Raw genomic sequence first — 17,983 nt, forward strand, 5'->3', positions numbered from 1 at the left:
ATAAGAAACAGGTTCTATACAATTCTTGCTTCACACTATGTATTGATCATGTATTAATTCCTTAAGTCATTATAAAATGAGCCTGCCCAAGTTTGTGGACATGGAAGTTCGAAAGGGCTCACTGAAGTTTTTCGCCATTGCGCAACAGTGGTTCACATCTCTGAGAGGTCACTGTATCGATTGCCTGCATGCTGGTTGTCCCGCTCCCAGCGCTCGATACTAATTAGTCTCCTGACACTGTAGCACAAAAGGCCAGAGCTGCGTACTGTAATGCCCCAAGTGGACATTCACACCAGCACAGATCAGCAACATGTTAATTGACTCATTGACGTGTGAGGCACTGACCTCCATTGTCCACGCCGTCAAGTTGACACCATCTGCCACTTTTTTCCGACGACAAAAGGTCATCGGCAGTCCCATTAGCGCCACACAAGATGGATCCAGTCGCAGGTAATGTTAGACAACATGTTGTCTTCAGCAACCTTAATGCACAGGCATGTGAGGAATTGCATTGCAAAAACATACATGAAGACACGACACTATGTCTTCATATTTTATCATGTGATTTTTTTTTTCTTGTCTGATCATGAATATCTTTTAATGCTTGTGAGTTTTCAAAATGTTATTTTGGATTTTATCAATTTTATTTTCAGATTATTATATTTTAAAAATGATTGTCATATTTAATATCTTATTTAATCTATGATCATAAAGACTACAATGCCATGACACTTTAACCTCAATTGTCACTTTTGTTAGTATTTTTCTTTGCACTGAGCTGGAGTGTTTTTGGCGAGGCGCTCGGGGTCCACTTACCAAATATGGTTAATTGCCAGATTAATAGTCTGCTGATTCTTGTTATCATCTTGCAACTTTTGGCAAATATTCTCCATGCTCACTAATCTTTAGATAGATTTGTACATTACATATTTGTGACGTAAAGGTAAATATTAGTGCCCAGTAGAGAAATAATCCCTGGACACATATGCCATGTGTTGAGTGATAAAGTACACATGCACGTTAATATGTATGCACATCCACATGACATAACCATATGAAGAGTGATGTCATGTTTTTATTGCAGTGGTCCGTCCACATGCATGCACAGTGTGCAGATTAAGGCTCTCCTTGCCCACGCTGGCTTACTTTATGGCTAAGCTCCGCATTCTTCACCTCCCTCTGTCACCCCTCCCCTTCGCCGTTACTCTTTATCTGCGTTTCTAGCACCATAAAAAGCAATGAGCTGCCAACATGGCCTATTCTCCAAATAATCGCATGTCCCCTCTTGTAGACTCCAAAGCACCTTTTAGAACAGGGCTGGTAAATGTATAAAAATTGCATGGAAATCAAAACAATTTTATACACACAAAGTTTTTAGATTTTACTGATTCAATTGACTCCGTATTTAATTGATTTTTTATATGTATTTAAGTATAGTGTTCACACTGTGCATAATGTTACAGTATCTTAAAAAACAACTTTATAGGGATAAACTCTTATTATTACTATTATTTATATTTTATATATTATATTATATTATATTATATTATTTATATTATTATTTATATTTTATATTATTTATATTATATTATTATTATTGGGTGGTGAAGCCCTTTGACCCTCTTTTGTGAGGGCTACACAAATAAATTTGACTCGACGATAAATAAAAGACTTTTTATTTTTTTTACACCCATAATTCAGAAATTATTTTAAGAAAACCAACGGTTGGTTGACATATTTCTGCATATATAGTTTCTGCAGCAAAGTTTACAGAAGCATCACTCCAATGAGTCAAAAACAGCTGCACGTGGGTTGAAAAGTCCATGCGCAGCCTATTTGCAAGTGCACAACAAGCCAAAGCAAGAGTGTGTGTGGCTTGCTCAGTAGTGAAGCTGAATAATTGGGCTGCCTCAATTAGTTGCCTGGCTCCACGGGTGCTCTTTGCATGCTTGTCGGTTCCAGCCGCGAGCCACACTGCTCGCGATGACAACTTGATGCTCAGCGTCTTGTTGATAGTAATCATGATGCCCGTTACGTAAGCATCTGCCAGGGAAAGAGGAGAGGGGTTAAGGCTCAGGGCTTCTGGGCTTGGTGACGTGAAAGCTGGGAGCTGAAAGAGAACGTGCAAGAGCGAGAGAGAGAGAGATGGGAGGGTGAGAGATGATGAGAGAGGAGAGAGCGGTGCACAGCTGGTGTGAAGGGACGCCGGAGGAGGTCATCAGCAGTTGGAATGTAAAGACGCTTCCAAACTGAGGACATTTTCTTATCTCTGAAACCACTTGTGGACTTCCCATTACAACTTTACTCTCAAGCAGCGGCGAGAGAGGACCATCTGATCATGAAGCCCAGAGCACAACTAGTGGGAGTTCCTCTTGCTCAGCATGACACGGTCCACTGAGACCATGGAGCCCGAGAGAGCGCACACACAGAGCAACTTCTTCAACAAGGTGGATGTGCCCGACCACGCGCATTATGTGGTGGCTTCGTTTGTCCTGGTCATCGGCACGCTGGGCGTTGCAGGCAACGCGTTGGTCATGTTTGCATTCTACAGGTAAATAAAGTGGAGAATGTCATTGAGGCATTTCGAATGCTATTCCTGCAATAGGTGTTGTGCGTTCTGAGGCAGCAACAGTCAATAAAACTCAACGTAAATCAACACCCATGGCATGCCAAACACGCAACTCTATTCTTTGGTGCTTTAAAAGCTGTGAAAGATATCAGACAATAGGTTTCGGAGTATTTGTTATTTCATTTGTACTTTAAAAAGCGAAGCGTGTAGAGTCTCTGTTGCAGAAATGCACATGTAATCAATGTGTGGACCAATCATTGCCAATAGCCTCTCAAATGATCTCCATTTTTTTGTCTTTGTGTTATTAGAATGTAGCAACAGTAGTAAAGGCTTTTGGGTTAGGTTTGATTATGTATGCAAGGATCCGTCGTCTGGGGTACGGGTGTGATACGCCGAACCTAATTTGTTCTTAGTCTTATTCCGCTATATTGCTCAGTGGACCTAAAAAGTAAATTGTGCAATGGTATCATATCGTATTGTATTGTATTACGTTGTCTTGCACTTTATTGTAATGAAACATAATGTAGTTATCATATTGTGTTCCACATCTTGTATCATATCACATTGCATCAGATCAGAGCTCATCCCATTTCATTCACTCTTATTACATTGCACCATTTTGTATCCGATCAAATTGTATCAAACCACCTATCATCTTATTTTATCAACACTTATTTCATTGAATCTCGTCGTATCACATTGCAACACACCACACTGTATTCGATCTCAGTTTATCGTATTAGATTATATGGCACATTTATTTATTTTTTTTCTTTTCACGTTTGAGGCATATTGCAGGACTATATTGAATCAACTGTTACATTTCATAAGCAATCATAATAATTTTTATATTTGTATATTTTGCAAGCACAAACTACAGTTTATAATGGGCATTTAAAACATTAGTTGTGGTGTCATTACTTATCACAAACATATGAAACATTAGTGGTGGGCTCACTATTTGACAAGCACTTTATCAGAGATCTGACTAATGCTGACATTTGGGTCACCATCACTCAAAAGTGGTACCAACCAGTTCTGGCTCACTCAGGCTTTAGATTATAATCCAAATTGTACCGCTGGCCATCAGAACGAGCAACCCCTAACCCGGGATGACACTAATCCAATTTTGATCTGAACGCTCGCATTCCCCCTCCAGACTTTACTGATATGTTGCGATCTGTCACCCTGTGGGCTTCTGTCTCACTATTTGGCAACCACAAGCTGCTATATACGATGGATAATATTACCGAACGTTTGTTGTGATGTTACTGTTTGACAAAACAAACAATGACATTGCACAAAATGATGTAACATTGGTGGTGGCTCATTATTTGGCCGGCGCAAGCTGATCTTTATAATGCACAAATGCTGTGTGCTCACTATTTGTATGTGGCCAAAATTCTGCCAGTGACTGCCTTGTTTTCTTGTTTGCACACTACAGCTACTCACCACGATGCATTTTTGTCCAAGTTCAGTTTTAATAACTGTACTTCCAAAACTTCTCTTGTGTTTGGTTGTAGCAACAAAAAGCTTCGCAGCTTGCCCAACTACTTTATTGTGAACCTGGCAGTAAGTGATTTTCTCATGGCCTTCACACAGTCACCAATCTTCTTCATCAACAGCCTCTACAAGGAATGGGTGTTTGGAGAAATGGGTAATTCCTGATCTTTCATCCTATATAATATGTACTTCCATGTAGCAGACAAAGAATTTAACATCTGGATTGGCAACACAGGTTGTAAGACGTATGCATTCTGCGGTGCCTTGTTTGGCATCGCCTCCATGATAAACCTGCTGGCCATCTCTATCGACCGCTACTTGGTGATTACCAAACCGCTGAAGACCATCCACTGGAGCTCCAAGAGAAGGACCACTCTGGCCATCATCTCCGTCTGGCTGTACTCGCTGGCCTGGAGTCTGGCTCCTCTCGTTGGATGGAGTGAGTCTCTTACTGCCTACTAGATAAACCATGTGAAGTTGAACAATGTATTGGAATTTATGAGTGAGTTTTGGGCTCACAATTTGGTAAGCAAAATGTAAATAGTTGTGGCTCCACTATTTGGTACGAAACACTACTTTTTATAATAACTCAAATAATGTGACCTTATCTATTAGTGACTTGTGTACTTTCTTTCCGGCAAACAAAAACTACTGTTTATGTTTTGCAAACTGATTTAACAGCTGCGGATCACAATTTGGCAAACAAACTACAATTTGAAACAAGTAAAATGACATTATTATTTGATATTGAATTTATTGTTATAATGCAATTTATGAGTTATTACAGATACATCCTTCATTTGAATTTTACTTGGCATAGGCTCTTACATCCCAGAAGGTCTGATGACATCATGCACTTGGGATTACGTCACATACACAGCAGCCAACAGGAGCTACACCATGATGCTGTGCTGCTTTGTCTTCTTCATCCCGCTTCTCATCATCTCCTACTGCTACCTCTTCATGTTTCTGGCAGTCAGGAATACCAGCAGGTGAGCAGGAGGCCTAAAGCGGTTGATTTGTGGGTGGTAAGTCAAGTTGGCGTCTTGTGAGCAAAGATTTGACCTGCGAGTCAGAGTCAGGCGTTCTACCACTACATGCTTCATGTTGGTTAAACAATGAGCAAATCTTCTTGTCTTCAGGGAGGTGGAGAGACTGGGCACCCAGGTGAGGAAATCCACCTTGCTCCATCAGAAATCCATCAGGAGTGAATGGAAGCTGGCCAAGATTGCCTTTGTGGTCATCGTTGTTTATGTCCTTTCCTGGTCACCGTACGCCTGCGTTACACTCATTTCATGGGCTGGGTAAGACTATTTTAAACTAATTATATGATTCACGCAATAAATTGACGTGCATGTATGTTAGAGGTTCGAGACAGCCAGCAAAACTCACCCAATTGTGCCCACTGTGGAAAAATTTGGATGAAGGCTACCATATATGGTTTCATGGTAGCCTACCATGAGTTTGCAGCACTTTAACTGAATTTTTAGTGGACTCTCCGAAATAACACAGAAAATGTTATGTAATATCGGGGCCAAGCAGTCCATGGACAATTTATGAACGAGAGCAGATGGCAAAATTGTTCAAGTGTTTTTATCCGCTCAAACAACCTTTGCCCATATAAACACATTTGATGAAATTGCGAACAATACATAAATATATTACTTAAAATCCGTTTTCCGTCGTTCAAAAGGGAAATCACAAACACACAAGCAGATGGATTTAAGACACATTTTCAGATAATCTCTGAACGAACATGACCTTTGGATTATGTAACAAAACGAGATCAGGGTAACTGAACTGGTGGGACTCCAATATTTTCATGCTCTACTAAAAAAAACAAAAAAACATTTGGCTGTATTTACAATAAAAAATGTGTGATAAAATCAGATTTTTTTCACTGTGTCTTTTGCAGGCATGCCAACATCTTGTCACCATACTCCAAGGCTGTTCCAGCTATTATAGCAAAAGCCTCCACAATCTACAACCCTTTCATCTATGCCATCATTCATAATAGATACAGGTAATTAGTGGAACCACAGCCTGCTACTGTAAATGTGCACATCCTTTTGGGGGGGGGGGGGCTTAGCTCACCATGTAAAACCGATTGAGAGCGCAAACCCAAAGAGAAACATTTAGTTAACTCAACAAAGTCTAAATCAGCATTGTTAAATTATCAAAAGACAAGAAGCACAACACATCTACAAGGAGCAAGGGCAAACCTGACGAGCTAGTAAGTGTCGCTCTCCCGTCTTTGTACAGTAAATGTAGGTCATATTACATATTGTAAATTTCGCATTGTCTGCATGCATTTTTCTTCCTTTATTTATTTATTTGTTTATTTTGCTGTATATTCAGGATGACTCTGGCAGAGAAGTTTCCCTGCTTGTGGTTTTTGTCTCCCACCCCTCGAAAGGAGTGCATCTCCTCCTCATCCATCAGCGAGTCCTCCTTCAGAGACTCCATCATCAGTCGCCAGTCCAGCGCGTCCAGGACTCACTTCATCAGCACATCCTCCAAACCCACTGACATGGTAGATGAACATGAATACAAATGAACTGTTTACATTCTGCCACAACGGACAAAATAAGAATCCATCCAAAATTAGGTAAACAAACCACCAAAAACAGGTTTTTGCATGGTTATACTGTAAGAAAAAAAAAAGACAAATATCTGGCAAACAACATACAGTACAACGTGGGCACAAAAAGAAATTAATCCTTTAATATTTTGAAAAAATAAAGTACTGTACCCATCCATTTTCACGGTCTAATGCGTGTGGCACGTGTACCCCTGGAAATAAACAAATCACTCAATGAATAGAACATACTCAAATTTCAACTCAACTTTAATAAAACATTTTTAACAATGCATGTACTACATGTGTGCGACCACATGGCTTGCATTACCTACTGCAGGTTCCGAGAGACGTGGAGATGGAGCCTTTAAGCGGGAAGTTGGGCGATTCCTTCAGGAGCATGTCATCCTACCGTCAGTCCAGCAGAGGTAGTTCCTGCAGGAAGTCATCAGAGCGGAAGACCACCCATAAAGTCGAGAAGGTAGCTTTGAGGAAATATTGTTTCTCTCGTTGCATGTAGTCTCTCTTTTTTTTTTTGCTCATGCATGTCTATTTCTGTCTTTTTTTTTTTATTTGTTTCCACCACCAGCATCCATATACCATGACTGAGTCATCCAACAACTGTGACCATGAACTGGTTTCCAGCACTCTCACCAGCGCCACTCTCCCCCTGCTAGTTCTTACCAGGAGGCGTAGTCGCAGTCTGACCCACAAAGACTCAAAGAGGGACAAAATCATTCCTGACAGGCTGCAAGGCTGCAAGAGCAACTCGGCCGACTCCCTGTGCGTCGGCCGAGCCGCGACCGTCGAGTTGCCGACTTCGGAACAGCAGGGCGTCCCTCGCATTGTTGTCATCAGTCCCACGTCCGAGAGCAGACTGGTCCACCAGGACAGCCTCTGTTTGGAGGAGGTGATGGCAAACAATGTTTTGGTCAGTTTGAACTTCTCATCGGAGGTGTTGGAAGCGGTACAGTTGCTATCCTGATTTGTTCAAGAACTATTTCCCCTCTTCTCCACCAAGTTAAGGTTAGGCTAGAGGTTAGTGCCAGGAGTGAATGTATGGCCCGTGAAATTCTCATCTTAGTAACCAGATCACTAAGCAGAAATCTCCAATTGTAGAAAGTCAAATATGTGGAACACTACACCACACATGAACAAAAAAAGGTAATAAAAGCTGCAGACTGACCATTGGAAACAAACAAAAGCCATGATTCGACATATAATGGCTGACTTCCTGTGTGACTAACAGCATAGGTTCTTAAGATGTTTTTTTTTTTTTTTTTTTTTTACATCAGGATACAGAGTTAACTTCATGTCATCGGATGACAGTAAAGTATTTTGCCACTGTCTTGTAAGCCCTCCTTTTCATAAAAATGACCTTTTGGAAGAGACAATTATATATAGTATATAATATACTTTTGATGCAAATTAACTGTGGGTATAACAATTTATGTTGTCACCCTATTTTGAGCCCATTGTGTGAATGCAGTGTATGAACTCAGAATTATTGTCCTTGTACAGTCAGTAAAAATGCATATTTTTATATCATGGCTTTTTTTTTTGCTTGTAAAATGTAAAGTATGTTACATCAATTCAATCAATCAACAAAAACAACAACAAAATAACAGATAGATATCTTATTTATTTGCTGAGTCCACTTTGGGAAAAATGACTTGTTCCACAGTATTGCTCACTTTGCAAGCCTAATTTAATATATATATATATATATATATATATATATATATATATATATATAGAGTATTATTTTTTTGATTCCGTTGTTTTTTTGTTCCAGTCATTTGATACAAGTCATTTGTGATTTTATTTGTTTTATTATCTTGCAACAAAACACCTGTTTGCACAATATGCATGATGCTATTTCATAAAGCACATTATATTTTCATGTTGTACTGCTGCGTTGTTTTCCACGTTTCCTGCAGGAATAAATGAAAAAACATCTTTCCAACTTAATTCATCACGGCAATAGTTTATTTTTACGTTTTGTTTGATATTATAAAATTTAAGAGATAAAATTAAAAGACATGTCATAACACCATCACTATCATGTCACAATTGTATCCGTCTTTTTTTTAATTTTTTTTTTGCTGACCAAAATTCAGAAAAGTATTTCTTTTGGCAGAATTACAGACTCGTTTTTCTCTCATTCTCAACACTGTCGACTGCTTATGACGTCATTCTCTAGTCACGAGTAGTCCACTCTGAGTAAACTAACGCTTGCTTACACTAAATCCGTCTCTTTTTTGACAAGTAAGTAATTCTACTCGTACAGATATGGCTTTATGTGTCATTGGGAACTTTTTGGAACTCTGCTTTAGCATCAAAATCGGTTAAAATATTTTAAACTGAATGGTTCTAGTTTAGAGCTTTCGGCGTCGCTTATCTCACTCCTGCTCAGATGACAGTCAGCTGGTGACTTTAGATGCTAACGAGTAGCAATGCTAACAAGAAGCAGACGCCGAACAGACTTTCTCAACATTTGGACGTCCTTTTATTCAGTCGAACCAGGCTTGAAGGGTGACGCAATCGAGTCTGTAGTTTGTCAAAGTCTTAAAACGGATTTAACCTGGGTCGTTTAGTTATACAAGGAGGTTTTGAGGAATTCCGGAAGAGATGGTAAACTTTTTTTTTAAGTGTGTTCCTCTCTGTTTGGACTTTTGTGTTATTCTCAATGCCTGGAACAAATAAACATTTTTGAAAAATATTGAAAAGTTGGTATTAAAAATGGACGTATGATATATATATGTGAATGATTTTATTTTATTTTTGTCGTCCATTTTCCCCTAATTTATACATAGTATTAAACAACGCAGGGCAATGTGGACGGACAAGCAACGAGGGATCCGACTGTCTCAGCAGGAACTCCTGTGCAAGAACTCCTGTGGTTACTATGGGAACCCCGCATGGCAGGGCTTCTGCTCCAAGTGCTGGAGGGAGCGGGTCCGGCCTGCTGAAGCCCGCCGACAAGACACCAGGTAAACTGTCCAGGCATTAATTAAAGTAACATAATCATTCAAGTGTAAAAACAATTCAACAAATGTAATGAAAGTATCACATGAGTTTAAAAAGAATTTAAAAGGCTCATTTGCCTCCCAAAATGTTGGCAGGATTCCAGTCGCTTCTCTTGCTGACTTCCTTTTTTTGACTTCTTGCAGAGAGAGTGGTGAAGTCACGACACCCACCTTCTCCAAATTTGAAGAAAAGAAGAATATGGAGAAGGGTCGGCGTATCAACACCATGAGAAGATTGTTCTGGGGTGGCCCATCCCCTCCCAAACAAGGTAGGCATCATATCAACAGCACTGGACCCCAACTTTTTGTGCACCACGTGCTGGTTGCTCATAAAGATGTACTGTATTTTGACAATATGTAATTTCAGTACGTGTAATGTAATAATGTTTCTGTGTTGTATATGTTACTCCAACCTCTGCTGTTAGAACCTTCCGACAGCCAAATGAATGCGTTGAAAGCCTTCCAGAAGCTGGAACCCGGAGACTTCACCGGTTTCTTAAAAACACTCCGCAACCCGTCCTGCCAGCGTCTGCAGTCTCGTTGCACAGCCTTCCTCAACACAATGGAGGCCTATCATGTAATCACCGTCATTATATTAGGAGAAGATGCCATGGGGGTGTTCTAACTGGGTGTTGTTCTGCAGGCTCTGCAGGTGCAGAAGCAGTCCGACCTTGTGCATGACTTCTACCAGTCGTTTGCTGAATATTTCAGCAGTGAGTACCCAATGCCCATCGCTTCACTGCCATTCTAGTCATCCATTTCACCCAACCTCAAAACAGCGAATTATCGCCACCCTCCGTTTCAGGTTTTTCAGAAGCCGAGCTCACTCAGACGATGGAGCATGTGGAGAAGCTCATTATGACGCGCTTGCACAAGTGGGTCTTCTGCCATGACAGCTGTGACGATGAACAGAAGGACTTGACTTTGCAGAGGAGGATACGGTTAGTTTTTGTCTCAAATGTTGATGTTTTTACTTCTCAGCTGAGCTCCACTATAGTCATAGAGCACTTTAAAACAACCACTCATAGGTAAATTGTCTTCTAAGACATCCAGAACTGCTATTGATTCAATGCACTGAGAACGCAATGACATAAATGAATGACAATAGCCTCAGGTATACTTAAAAAATATGAATTCCCTCCAAAAATCCCTTGAGTGTGTAATTGGCTCAAATTTAAATTAACTAAAGCAATTTGAGTTAAAAATAGGCAATTGCAATTATAATTTTCTTTTTCAAATTACAATGGAACAAAAAAACAGATCATTCCAGAAAAAAATAATACAATATACATCATCCTTGTTTACAACCCAAATCTTTACTTTTTGGTTCTTGACAGCTTCCAAATTCACGGTTGGACACTGACTCATTTCCTGTTTTGTTGCTTTTTCGGCAGTTCTTTAAACTGGGTCACCCCGCAGATGCTCAGCGTACCTTTCCCAGAAATGCAGAGCACCATCACGGGGGACCCCTTTCTTCCGGCCATAACGGCAATTATCGAGATGGACGCCAAGCGGGCACCTCAGGACAAGCTAGTGTGTGTGTCCAAGTGCAGCCAGCACGTGTTCGAGGCGCTCTCGACCTCCAACAGCGAGCCGGCCAACGCCGATGACTTCCTTTCCGCTCTGGTCTACGTAGTGCTCAAGGCCAACCCGCCTCGCCTGCACTCCAACATGCAATACGTTATCCGTTTTGGCCTCCCGCAGAGTCTCATGGCTGGAGAGAGCGGCTACTACTTCACCAATCTGGTAATTTTCTTACACATTACAAATATTTGAAGCCTCTGAAAAATAACTGAATCACTTGTTCGTACACCCAAGAACACACTGCTTTTCCCATTTCCAAAATGAACCCATTGCTTACCATTTGCTTTCTAGTCCTGTGCAGTGGCTTTCATTGAAAAACTGGATGGACGCTCGCTCAACCTCAGCCCGGAGGAGTTTGAGGGCTACATGCGTCGGGGACGGGCCCCAGCGGCAGCTACCGGGCTGCAAGATGCGGCCTGTGAGACGCGCCATTTGCTGGACGAGCTGATGTCACGACAGGAGCGACTGGACCATGGAGTGGATGCCCTCAATGTGCAGCTGCAGACCTGGGTGCAGGCAGTTCATGCGCAGATTGACCAGGCAACATCCCAGCTGGCTTTGGTACAAGAGGAAGTGACCGATATCTCTTTCTCAGCGTCATCATCCACCTCCTCTGATTCAGCGGAAATAGAGCATTTGATTCTTACAGATGAACATGTAGGGTCTCCTGATACGGACTGTTAATCCCAATCTCAAAAGGTACTTGTTGTATTTTTAATTGCTCTGCAATAACTTCATTACTTGATCACAAAAGCACAGGTTGTACTTCCACTTTGTATATGTGAATCGTTTGCACTTGTTTGCTAAGGGTGTGGGCAAAATGAAGGAAGTTTTAAATACATTCCGTGATTACCAGCAACTGTGATAATGTAGACCTCAGGCTTATTTGTTTTCCTAAAAAATATTTATAATATAAAAAATATATATGTATTAAATACATTTGTAAAAATTTAAGATGGTCTATAATACTGCTAATGGGGATGTGAAAGAATTAAGAAGTAACTCTTAAACTTGTAATTGCACTGTTTACATGCATATTTTCGCTTTTGAAGGGTTTCCATAATAAAGAAAATTAAGACATTATTATGCAAAATATTTTGTTTACCTTTTAAGCAAATGAAAAGTGTATTTGTTTCATAATTAACATTTGTATCACCCCCAAAAACCAACTTGCCAACAGTGAAATTAAGTTGTACTACTTTTTTTAGCCCATGTTGCGTCTGTATTCTCCTTCCGTAGCGTTCATCTTTGATGACATCACAACCAACAATCACTAAGCCCGCCCTTTATGAGCCACACTCAAAGCCAGAGAAATTATTTATCATTTTAAATATACATTTTTGACATTTAGCGTCTTTAAGTGATTTTTGAGTGCTATTCAAATATTTTCATCTCAATTACGCCAGCGAGCAAATGTGTATGTCTTGAAGGTTCCGCCACAAGTACTAAATCCGCCCGGACACAAACGTGTTGTAACACAATCAGGAAGTTACCATGAAGACGACAAACGAAAACAATCCAGAAACCTCCATGGATGATGTTAAAAACCTTATTAAACAGAAAGATGAAATCGAAGAACAGATTAAAGCATACCACGATGTTCTGGAAGATGTAAGTTCATGGAATATAACACCCAGTCGCTGAAGTTGTGTAGTGTTGTATGATTATATCTTAAGTTTTTGTTTCTACAGCAAGGCGTCGGACTTCATGGTCCCTTGGTGGACGCAGAAGGTTACCCGAGGGCCGACATCAACTTGTACCAGATAAGAACCGCCAGACACAATATTTCGTGTAAGTAACCTGTTACAACAAATATCTCTAACTGACGTACTTAAGAAAAATGTAACGTCATAGTTGTAGGCTAAATTCTGGTGTGCTCTTTCTACACATGACAAAGAAAAAACATTTTGTCCTTTTACATTCACTTACCCACTCAGAAAGTCGTGTGAGAAAATTACAGTAACCTATAATAATAATATGCAAATCCGGTGTATATAATGCTGGAAAAAAGTATTCATCTTTTAAAAACAGCTGAAACAGTCATCTGCGTCGCAAGCTCTACTTTACAACTCGAACCGTTGGCTGTTGCAGGCTTGCAGAACGATCACAAGGCCATCATGGCAGATATTGAGGACGCCTTGCACAGGTTGCACGCTCATGAAAAAGCCAAGCGCCTGCACGGTCAGACAGAAGCTCTGGAGGAGGCCATGGAGCAGCAGGACGTGCTCCCACCCGCCTTTGCGCGGGTGGATGCCGTCACGCAGGGTTCGCCTGCCGCCATAGCTGTGAGTGGAGATAGAGTGACCCTTTGGCTCTGATGTTTGAGCCTTTCTTGACTTTTTGCTCTCCATTTTGCAAAAGGGCCTGAGGATTGGAGATGAAGTTGTTGAGTTTGGTTCAGTGAACACTGGCAACTTCCAGTGCCTCAATAACATTGCTTCTGTCGTGCAGCACAGTGAAGGGGTAAGATTCCAGATGGACATGAACATATCTTAGCGTGTCAAAGTCCTAAGATGGCCGCTTTAATGTGACAAATCCACCCTAAACATGGCCACCTCAACTTATATAGCCTCCACCGCTTTCAGTTCCAGCCATTAAAAAAGAGATAACTTCTTAAGTGCCTGTCAATTTGGAACATTCTGGCTCTGATTATTTCAAGGTTCACAGAAACTTTGGTCAATCTCAAGCTGCTTGAAAGATGTAAGTTAAATTCTGAATAGTTCTGTGCTAATTGTTTTTTTTGGGTTGGGGGTTGGTGTAGAAGCCACTACGAGTGACGGTGGTCCGCGGGGGGCAGAAAGCCCATGTGAGCTTGACTCCGCAGCGGTGGTCCGGCCAGGGTCTGATGGGGTGAGTCCATTACAGCGCACATACAATCTGACTGGTCACTCATCATTCTCTGTTTTGTTACCAGGTGTAAGATTGTCCCCATGCCTCCACCATAAGCCTCAATTACCTTCATATAAATAAAGACTCAAATTAAGACAAAGCATTTTTCTTTTATTTTACATTTGAAAAAATCATAATTGGTTAAACATTATTCAAAATTAAAAACGTTAGAGTTTAACCATCATTTTATACAAGATTAATTAGGCTGTGGCGGTAATAGAAAAAAAATGATCACGATGCTTTGAATTTCTTCTTTTTGCCTTTGACCATTTGTGGGAGCTGGATTTTGAAAGCCGTCCTACAAAACACAAATATTCAGTATAAAAATATGTAAATATTAATGTGATTAAAAAAATATTTTTTAAACTCACTCGCAGGTTGTACAGATGGGGCTGAAGTTGCAGAATACTGTGGTGCAGAAAGTAGCAGAAATGATTATTAATGACTTCTTTTGATCTGTAATGAAACTTTATGGACCACGTGCATGGCACATCATTAACATTATCACATCAGTGGTCTTTATGTATGACTAATTTTGAACATTTTTATAGTCAAAATCGCTGGACTTGCATATTTCCTGTTCAAATACTAAGGTTGCTGATGGGACATAAAGCCGTAGTAAAAAGGCACAGGTTGTGGCAGATAGTACTCTGCCTCACCAAAGGGGGGCGTACATGATTCAATAGGTGATTAATGCTGCCCCATTTGTTGCCATAGAGGTAGAAGAGACAACAGACAAGCACAGAACTCTTATTTTGCGCGATGTAACTAAAAGTGAAGTGAAAGAGGCATTCTGGGGATTTGATGATGTGAGTGATGATAAACGAGCCCTGCTGTAGCTACGTATGTCTTGGGAGTGTTGAAGACATAGCTGTTATGAAAAGCTAGTAGCTCAAACATATGACTGAGCTGCTGTGATGGCATCAGAGCTTAATGGTGTGCAGGCCAAAATTAAAGAAAAGGTGCCTAAAGTAATTGAAAATGAACTTTTACAACAAAATAATGGAGCTTTTTGTGGCAAAGGATAGGTGCATGGACTTCAAATAAAGGTAAGTCCACAAACTGTGTGTGTGTGTGTGTGTCTGTGCGCGCGCGTAGAATGCTGATGAGATACAAACCAGTAACCAATTGTTTATATATTTGTAAATCTGACCCTTGGGGAGTCAGTGCCTCACCAACCATGAACGTTTCCGTTTATTTCAAGCTACTTGGACGCCCTCTAGTGGACAAAAACTAAATTTAAAGTATTAACTGGATAGGAAAAAGTGAATAGCTGAGAGCTTTCTAGTGGTACTATTAGGACTTTTTATGGGCATTTATTGTCATTATAATAGAAAGACCCGAGCACTTACTGGACAGGCAGACAGAGCAGACGTAACCGATCTCAATGAGGTTGCGGTGGCAGAAGCACGCCGCCCTGTAGTCCACATGAGCTGGCGGTGGTAGCAGCAGCTGTGAACGTTGCTCGCCATCAGGCAGGAACACCCACTGTGCCGTAAAGTAAAAAAAAAAAAGGTTATAACACCTTGATGTCAATTACCAGTAAGTGGGTGAAGAAATGCATGGAGTGGCGGTGGTCACCAGCAGGTATTGAGCCAGGGCCGCCTTCTGGGGGATTTTTAGGTACAAGCCACCCGTTATATCGCAGGCCTGTCAGTTCAGAAAGGACACAGAAGAACAACTTGTATTTATTTGGTCACGTTAGTATTTTTCATTAATGTGGGGACAAGCGGATAATGGATGGATGGCTGTTTGGTTTAGTCTCATATTTGCATTTGTTGTAGTTCTAACTTTCCCCACTGTTATTAGTGATTTCATAATACTAATTGTGGAATCAATTTATGGTGATAATAAGAGATCAGAGTATGGTGTGTGTGTGTGTGTGTGTGCGTGAACATATATGACTACAAGTATGGTGTGTGTGCATAATAAAAGCATAAAACAGTACTTGCTGTAGGAGCCCCGAGTCTGACTCCAACACGCACGCATCTATCAGGATGCTCTGTTTTGAAAAAAAATAATAATAATTTGAAGTGTTGGTAAAAATATTGTAAGATGAGCAATAATTGTTCAAATAATAGCAAGAAATGAATCGTGTCATGACCTGCTTCTGGGCAGCGAAGATCACATTCATGAAGTTCATGTACTGCAGAGCGCAATCGTCTGCTGCCTTTATCACCTAATCAAGCAGATTTACTTGATTCATACTTCAGGGAGTAAATATAGCAAGATTCCTTCTGACGTAATATATCAATACATAGACAAAATGGTTTTACTTACCAAAATTCGAGACTTGACTTCCTGTCCCACTGAAAAAAAACACAAGAAATATTAAACATGCGAGACAATTATGACTAGTCATAGTAGAGGTACCTTCAAGTTCCTTTGAAACTCTGTTAATATCTGAGTTGAAATAATTAAGAGATTAATTACTGAAAAAAAGTAGAGATATGAAAATGATGTAAAAATTTTCAAATGTCAGTTTTGCAGTATATATTTATCAATATAAAAAACAGCACTTGTGCAGATTGTAGGGGAAGGATACAGCAGAGAGCTTTGGCGAGAGATCCAGCCAGCAAAGTGTCAGTGGAACCTCCCGTCACTTCAACTGCAAAATGAAAATGTACAGTATAAAATATATCAATCATCTAGGTGTCACAAAGAGTAAGTGTTCAAACGCTGTGTCTTAACCTTTTGTTTTTCAAATCCAGTAGTGTACATTTGCTAAGTACAAATCAATTGCATTTACGTTTCATCTTTATGAACTGTTTGTTGTCCAACATTTATTTAGATAGAAGTTTTTTTTTCTTCCATCCAATTCATGTACAATACATTTGAATTGATTCATCATTTAGTAGTGGAGTTGACCTACTGTTGGACATCAAGTTTCTGATCCGGTCAGCAATGATGCCGTTGGCGATAGACAGCAGTTCGTACTTGCCGTCACCGCTGGAGCACGTGTCATCTTGGGTGCCATCTCCATCTGACTGACTCTTACTGGGATACAGAAAGTGACTGAAACCAAAAAAGCATTGACAATGAGTACATTCAAAAAACAAGTTATTCAGGCTTAGTAATGCAACTAGACACTGTTCACCTATGCAACCCTAATAGATAGTACATGCATAGACAGACGTCAAAAGACTTGAACCCAGATAGACAAGACAAATGGAGGGACAGAAGAGCAAGATGTACACAAACTGATACAGACTACGTATAAAGACGGACGGTGCATGACCTGTCTTGACAGTGGCTGGCGATGACGGCCAGCTTGTTGTTCCTGCTCATGGCCACGTGAGAGTTAGCCATCACCATAACGGCATCCATACATTTGGACAGCGTGAACTAGGGCCACATGAAAACATTTGATTCATTAGGAATATCATGAAGATTATTGTCGAGTTTGATGTCATCATTCCGAACTGTACCTGCGGCTCACGCTGGATTTGCTGGCCCCACCAAATCGGGTTAACGTCCACGACAATGACCAACAAGCTGATTTCCTCTTCTGCAGAAACAAATTTGGAAAAATACACAAATAAATAAGCACAATAGATTGGAAACATGTAAAGTCGTTTCCTGAAAGCTAACAAAACGTACCTGATGCCATCACGACGGCGCAATGGTAAGTTTTATCCCCTTGTATTGTTCATATTTCATCTAAAACTACGAATATGAAAAACTTGTTGGTCAGAATATGCTACGATAAAATAAACTTGATAAAATCTAAGAAACATTTATCGTAATACGTATTATTAACTCTTGGCGCAGATTATGATGCTTCTGCTTCTTCTTCTTTTTCTTCTAGATTTAAATTGTGCATTGCTGCCA

At 40.3% G+C, this 17,983-nt stretch overlaps 4 protein-coding genes across 6 annotated transcripts; 3 read left to right on the top strand and 1 right to left on the bottom strand.

The window, feature by feature from the left end:
* Positions 1–2,128: 2,128 nt before the first annotated feature.
* Positions 2,129–8,560, top strand: LOC148397879 (melanopsin-A-like). Its single transcript, XM_088375426.1, has 9 exons — positions 2,129–2,551; positions 4,093–4,226; positions 4,308–4,511; positions 4,893–5,064; positions 5,215–5,376; positions 5,988–6,095; positions 6,431–6,605; positions 6,991–7,131; positions 7,240–8,560. The coding sequence occupies exons 1-9, from the start codon at positions 2,382–2,384 to the stop codon at positions 7,633–7,635; spliced, it is 1,662 nt and encodes a 553-aa protein (XP_088231552.1). The 5' UTR covers positions 2,129–2,381; the 3' UTR covers positions 7,636–8,560.
* A 243-nt stretch (positions 8,561–8,803) lies between these two features.
* Positions 8,804–12,346, top strand: LOC148397880 (rab5 GDP/GTP exchange factor-like). Of its 3 annotated transcripts, none has more exons than XM_088375428.1 (8): positions 8,804–8,918; positions 9,482–9,643; positions 9,824–9,948; positions 10,105–10,256; positions 10,323–10,392; positions 10,485–10,620; positions 11,074–11,425; positions 11,555–12,346. In XM_088375428.1, exons 2-8 carry the CDS (start codon positions 9,486–9,488, stop codon positions 11,945–11,947), a joined length of 1,386 nt encoding a protein of 461 aa, XP_088231554.1. In that variant the 5' UTR covers positions 8,804–8,918; positions 9,482–9,485; the 3' UTR covers positions 11,948–12,346. The 3 variants fall into 3 exon arrangements, with proteins under 3 accessions (XP_088231554.1, XP_088231553.1, XP_088231555.1); XM_088375427.1 differs by having other exon boundaries at positions 8,806–8,918; positions 9,467–9,643; XM_088375429.1 differs by lacking the exon at positions 8,804–8,918 and adding an exon at positions 9,083–9,284.
* Positions 12,347–12,600: 254 nt separating this feature from the next.
* On the top strand, positions 12,601–14,252 carry psmd9 (proteasome 26S subunit, non-ATPase 9). The gene is made up of 6 exons (XM_088375431.1): positions 12,601–12,874; positions 12,955–13,054; positions 13,355–13,548; positions 13,625–13,726; positions 14,025–14,113; positions 14,178–14,252. Exons 1-6 carry the CDS (start codon positions 12,758–12,760, stop codon positions 14,206–14,208), a joined length of 633 nt encoding a protein of 210 aa, XP_088231557.1. The 5' UTR covers positions 12,601–12,757; the 3' UTR covers positions 14,209–14,252.
* On the bottom strand, positions 14,243–17,981 carry gtf2h3 (general transcription factor IIH, polypeptide 3). The gene is made up of 13 exons (XM_088375430.1): positions 17,753–17,981; positions 17,581–17,660; positions 17,391–17,497; positions 17,025–17,167; positions 16,698–16,760; positions 16,526–16,555; positions 16,433–16,461; positions 16,257–16,331; positions 16,101–16,154; positions 15,734–15,802; positions 15,505–15,640; positions 14,524–14,560; positions 14,243–14,450 (listed from the first exon to the last, which is right to left on the bottom strand). Exons 1-13 carry the CDS (start codon positions 17,760–17,762, stop codon positions 14,384–14,386), a joined length of 900 nt encoding a protein of 299 aa, XP_088231556.1. The 5' UTR covers positions 17,763–17,981; the 3' UTR covers positions 14,243–14,383.
* Between the last annotated feature and the right edge of the window lie 2 nt (positions 17,982–17,983).

Source organism: Syngnathus floridae, chromosome 5 (assembly GCF_059516105.1).
Source record: "Syngnathus floridae isolate MCC-2025c chromosome 5, RoL_Sflo_1.0, whole genome shotgun sequence".
In the NCBI taxonomy this organism is placed as follows: Eukaryota; Metazoa; Chordata; class Actinopteri; order Syngnathiformes; family Syngnathidae; genus Syngnathus; species Syngnathus floridae.

Coding starts and splice junctions, on each gene's coding strand:
- psmd9 (XM_088375431.1), top strand. CDS start 12,758: ATGAAGACGACAAACGAAAACAATCCAGAAACCTCCATGGATGATGTT. Junction 12,875..12,954: donor ACCACGATGTTCTGGAAGAT/GTAAGTTCATGG, acceptor TTGTTTCTACAG/CAAGGCGTCGGACTTCATGG. Junction 14,114..14,177: donor TCCGGCCAGGGTCTGATGGG/GTGAGTCCATTA, acceptor TTTTGTTACCAG/GTGTAAGATTGTCCCCATGC.
- gtf2h3 (XM_088375430.1), bottom strand. Junction 17,168..17,390: donor GCCAGCCACTGTCAAGACAG/GTCATGCACCGT, acceptor TTTTGGTTTCAG/TCACTTTCTGTATCCCAGTA. Junction 16,332..16,432: donor AAGTCAAGTCTCGAATTTTG/GTAAGTAAAACC, acceptor CTGCTTGATTAG/GTGATAAAGGCAGCAGACGA.
- LOC148397879 (XM_088375426.1), top strand. CDS start 2,382: ATGACACGGTCCACTGAGACCATGGAGCCCGAGAGAGCGCACACACAG. Junction 2,552..4,092: donor GTCATGTTTGCATTCTACAG/GTAAATAAAGTG, acceptor GTTTGGTTGTAG/CAACAAAAAGCTTCGCAGCT. Junction 7,132..7,239: donor CCACCCATAAAGTCGAGAAG/GTAGCTTTGAGG, acceptor TTCCACCACCAG/CATCCATATACCATGACTGA.
- LOC148397880 (XM_088375428.1), top strand. CDS start 9,486: ATGTGGACGGACAAGCAACGAGGGATCCGACTGTCTCAGCAGGAACTC. Junction 10,393..10,484: donor GTTTGCTGAATATTTCAGCA/GTGAGTACCCAA, acceptor CCTCCGTTTCAG/GTTTTTCAGAAGCCGAGCTC. Junction 11,426..11,554: donor GCTACTACTTCACCAATCTG/GTAATTTTCTTA, acceptor TTTGCTTTCTAG/TCCTGTGCAGTGGCTTTCAT.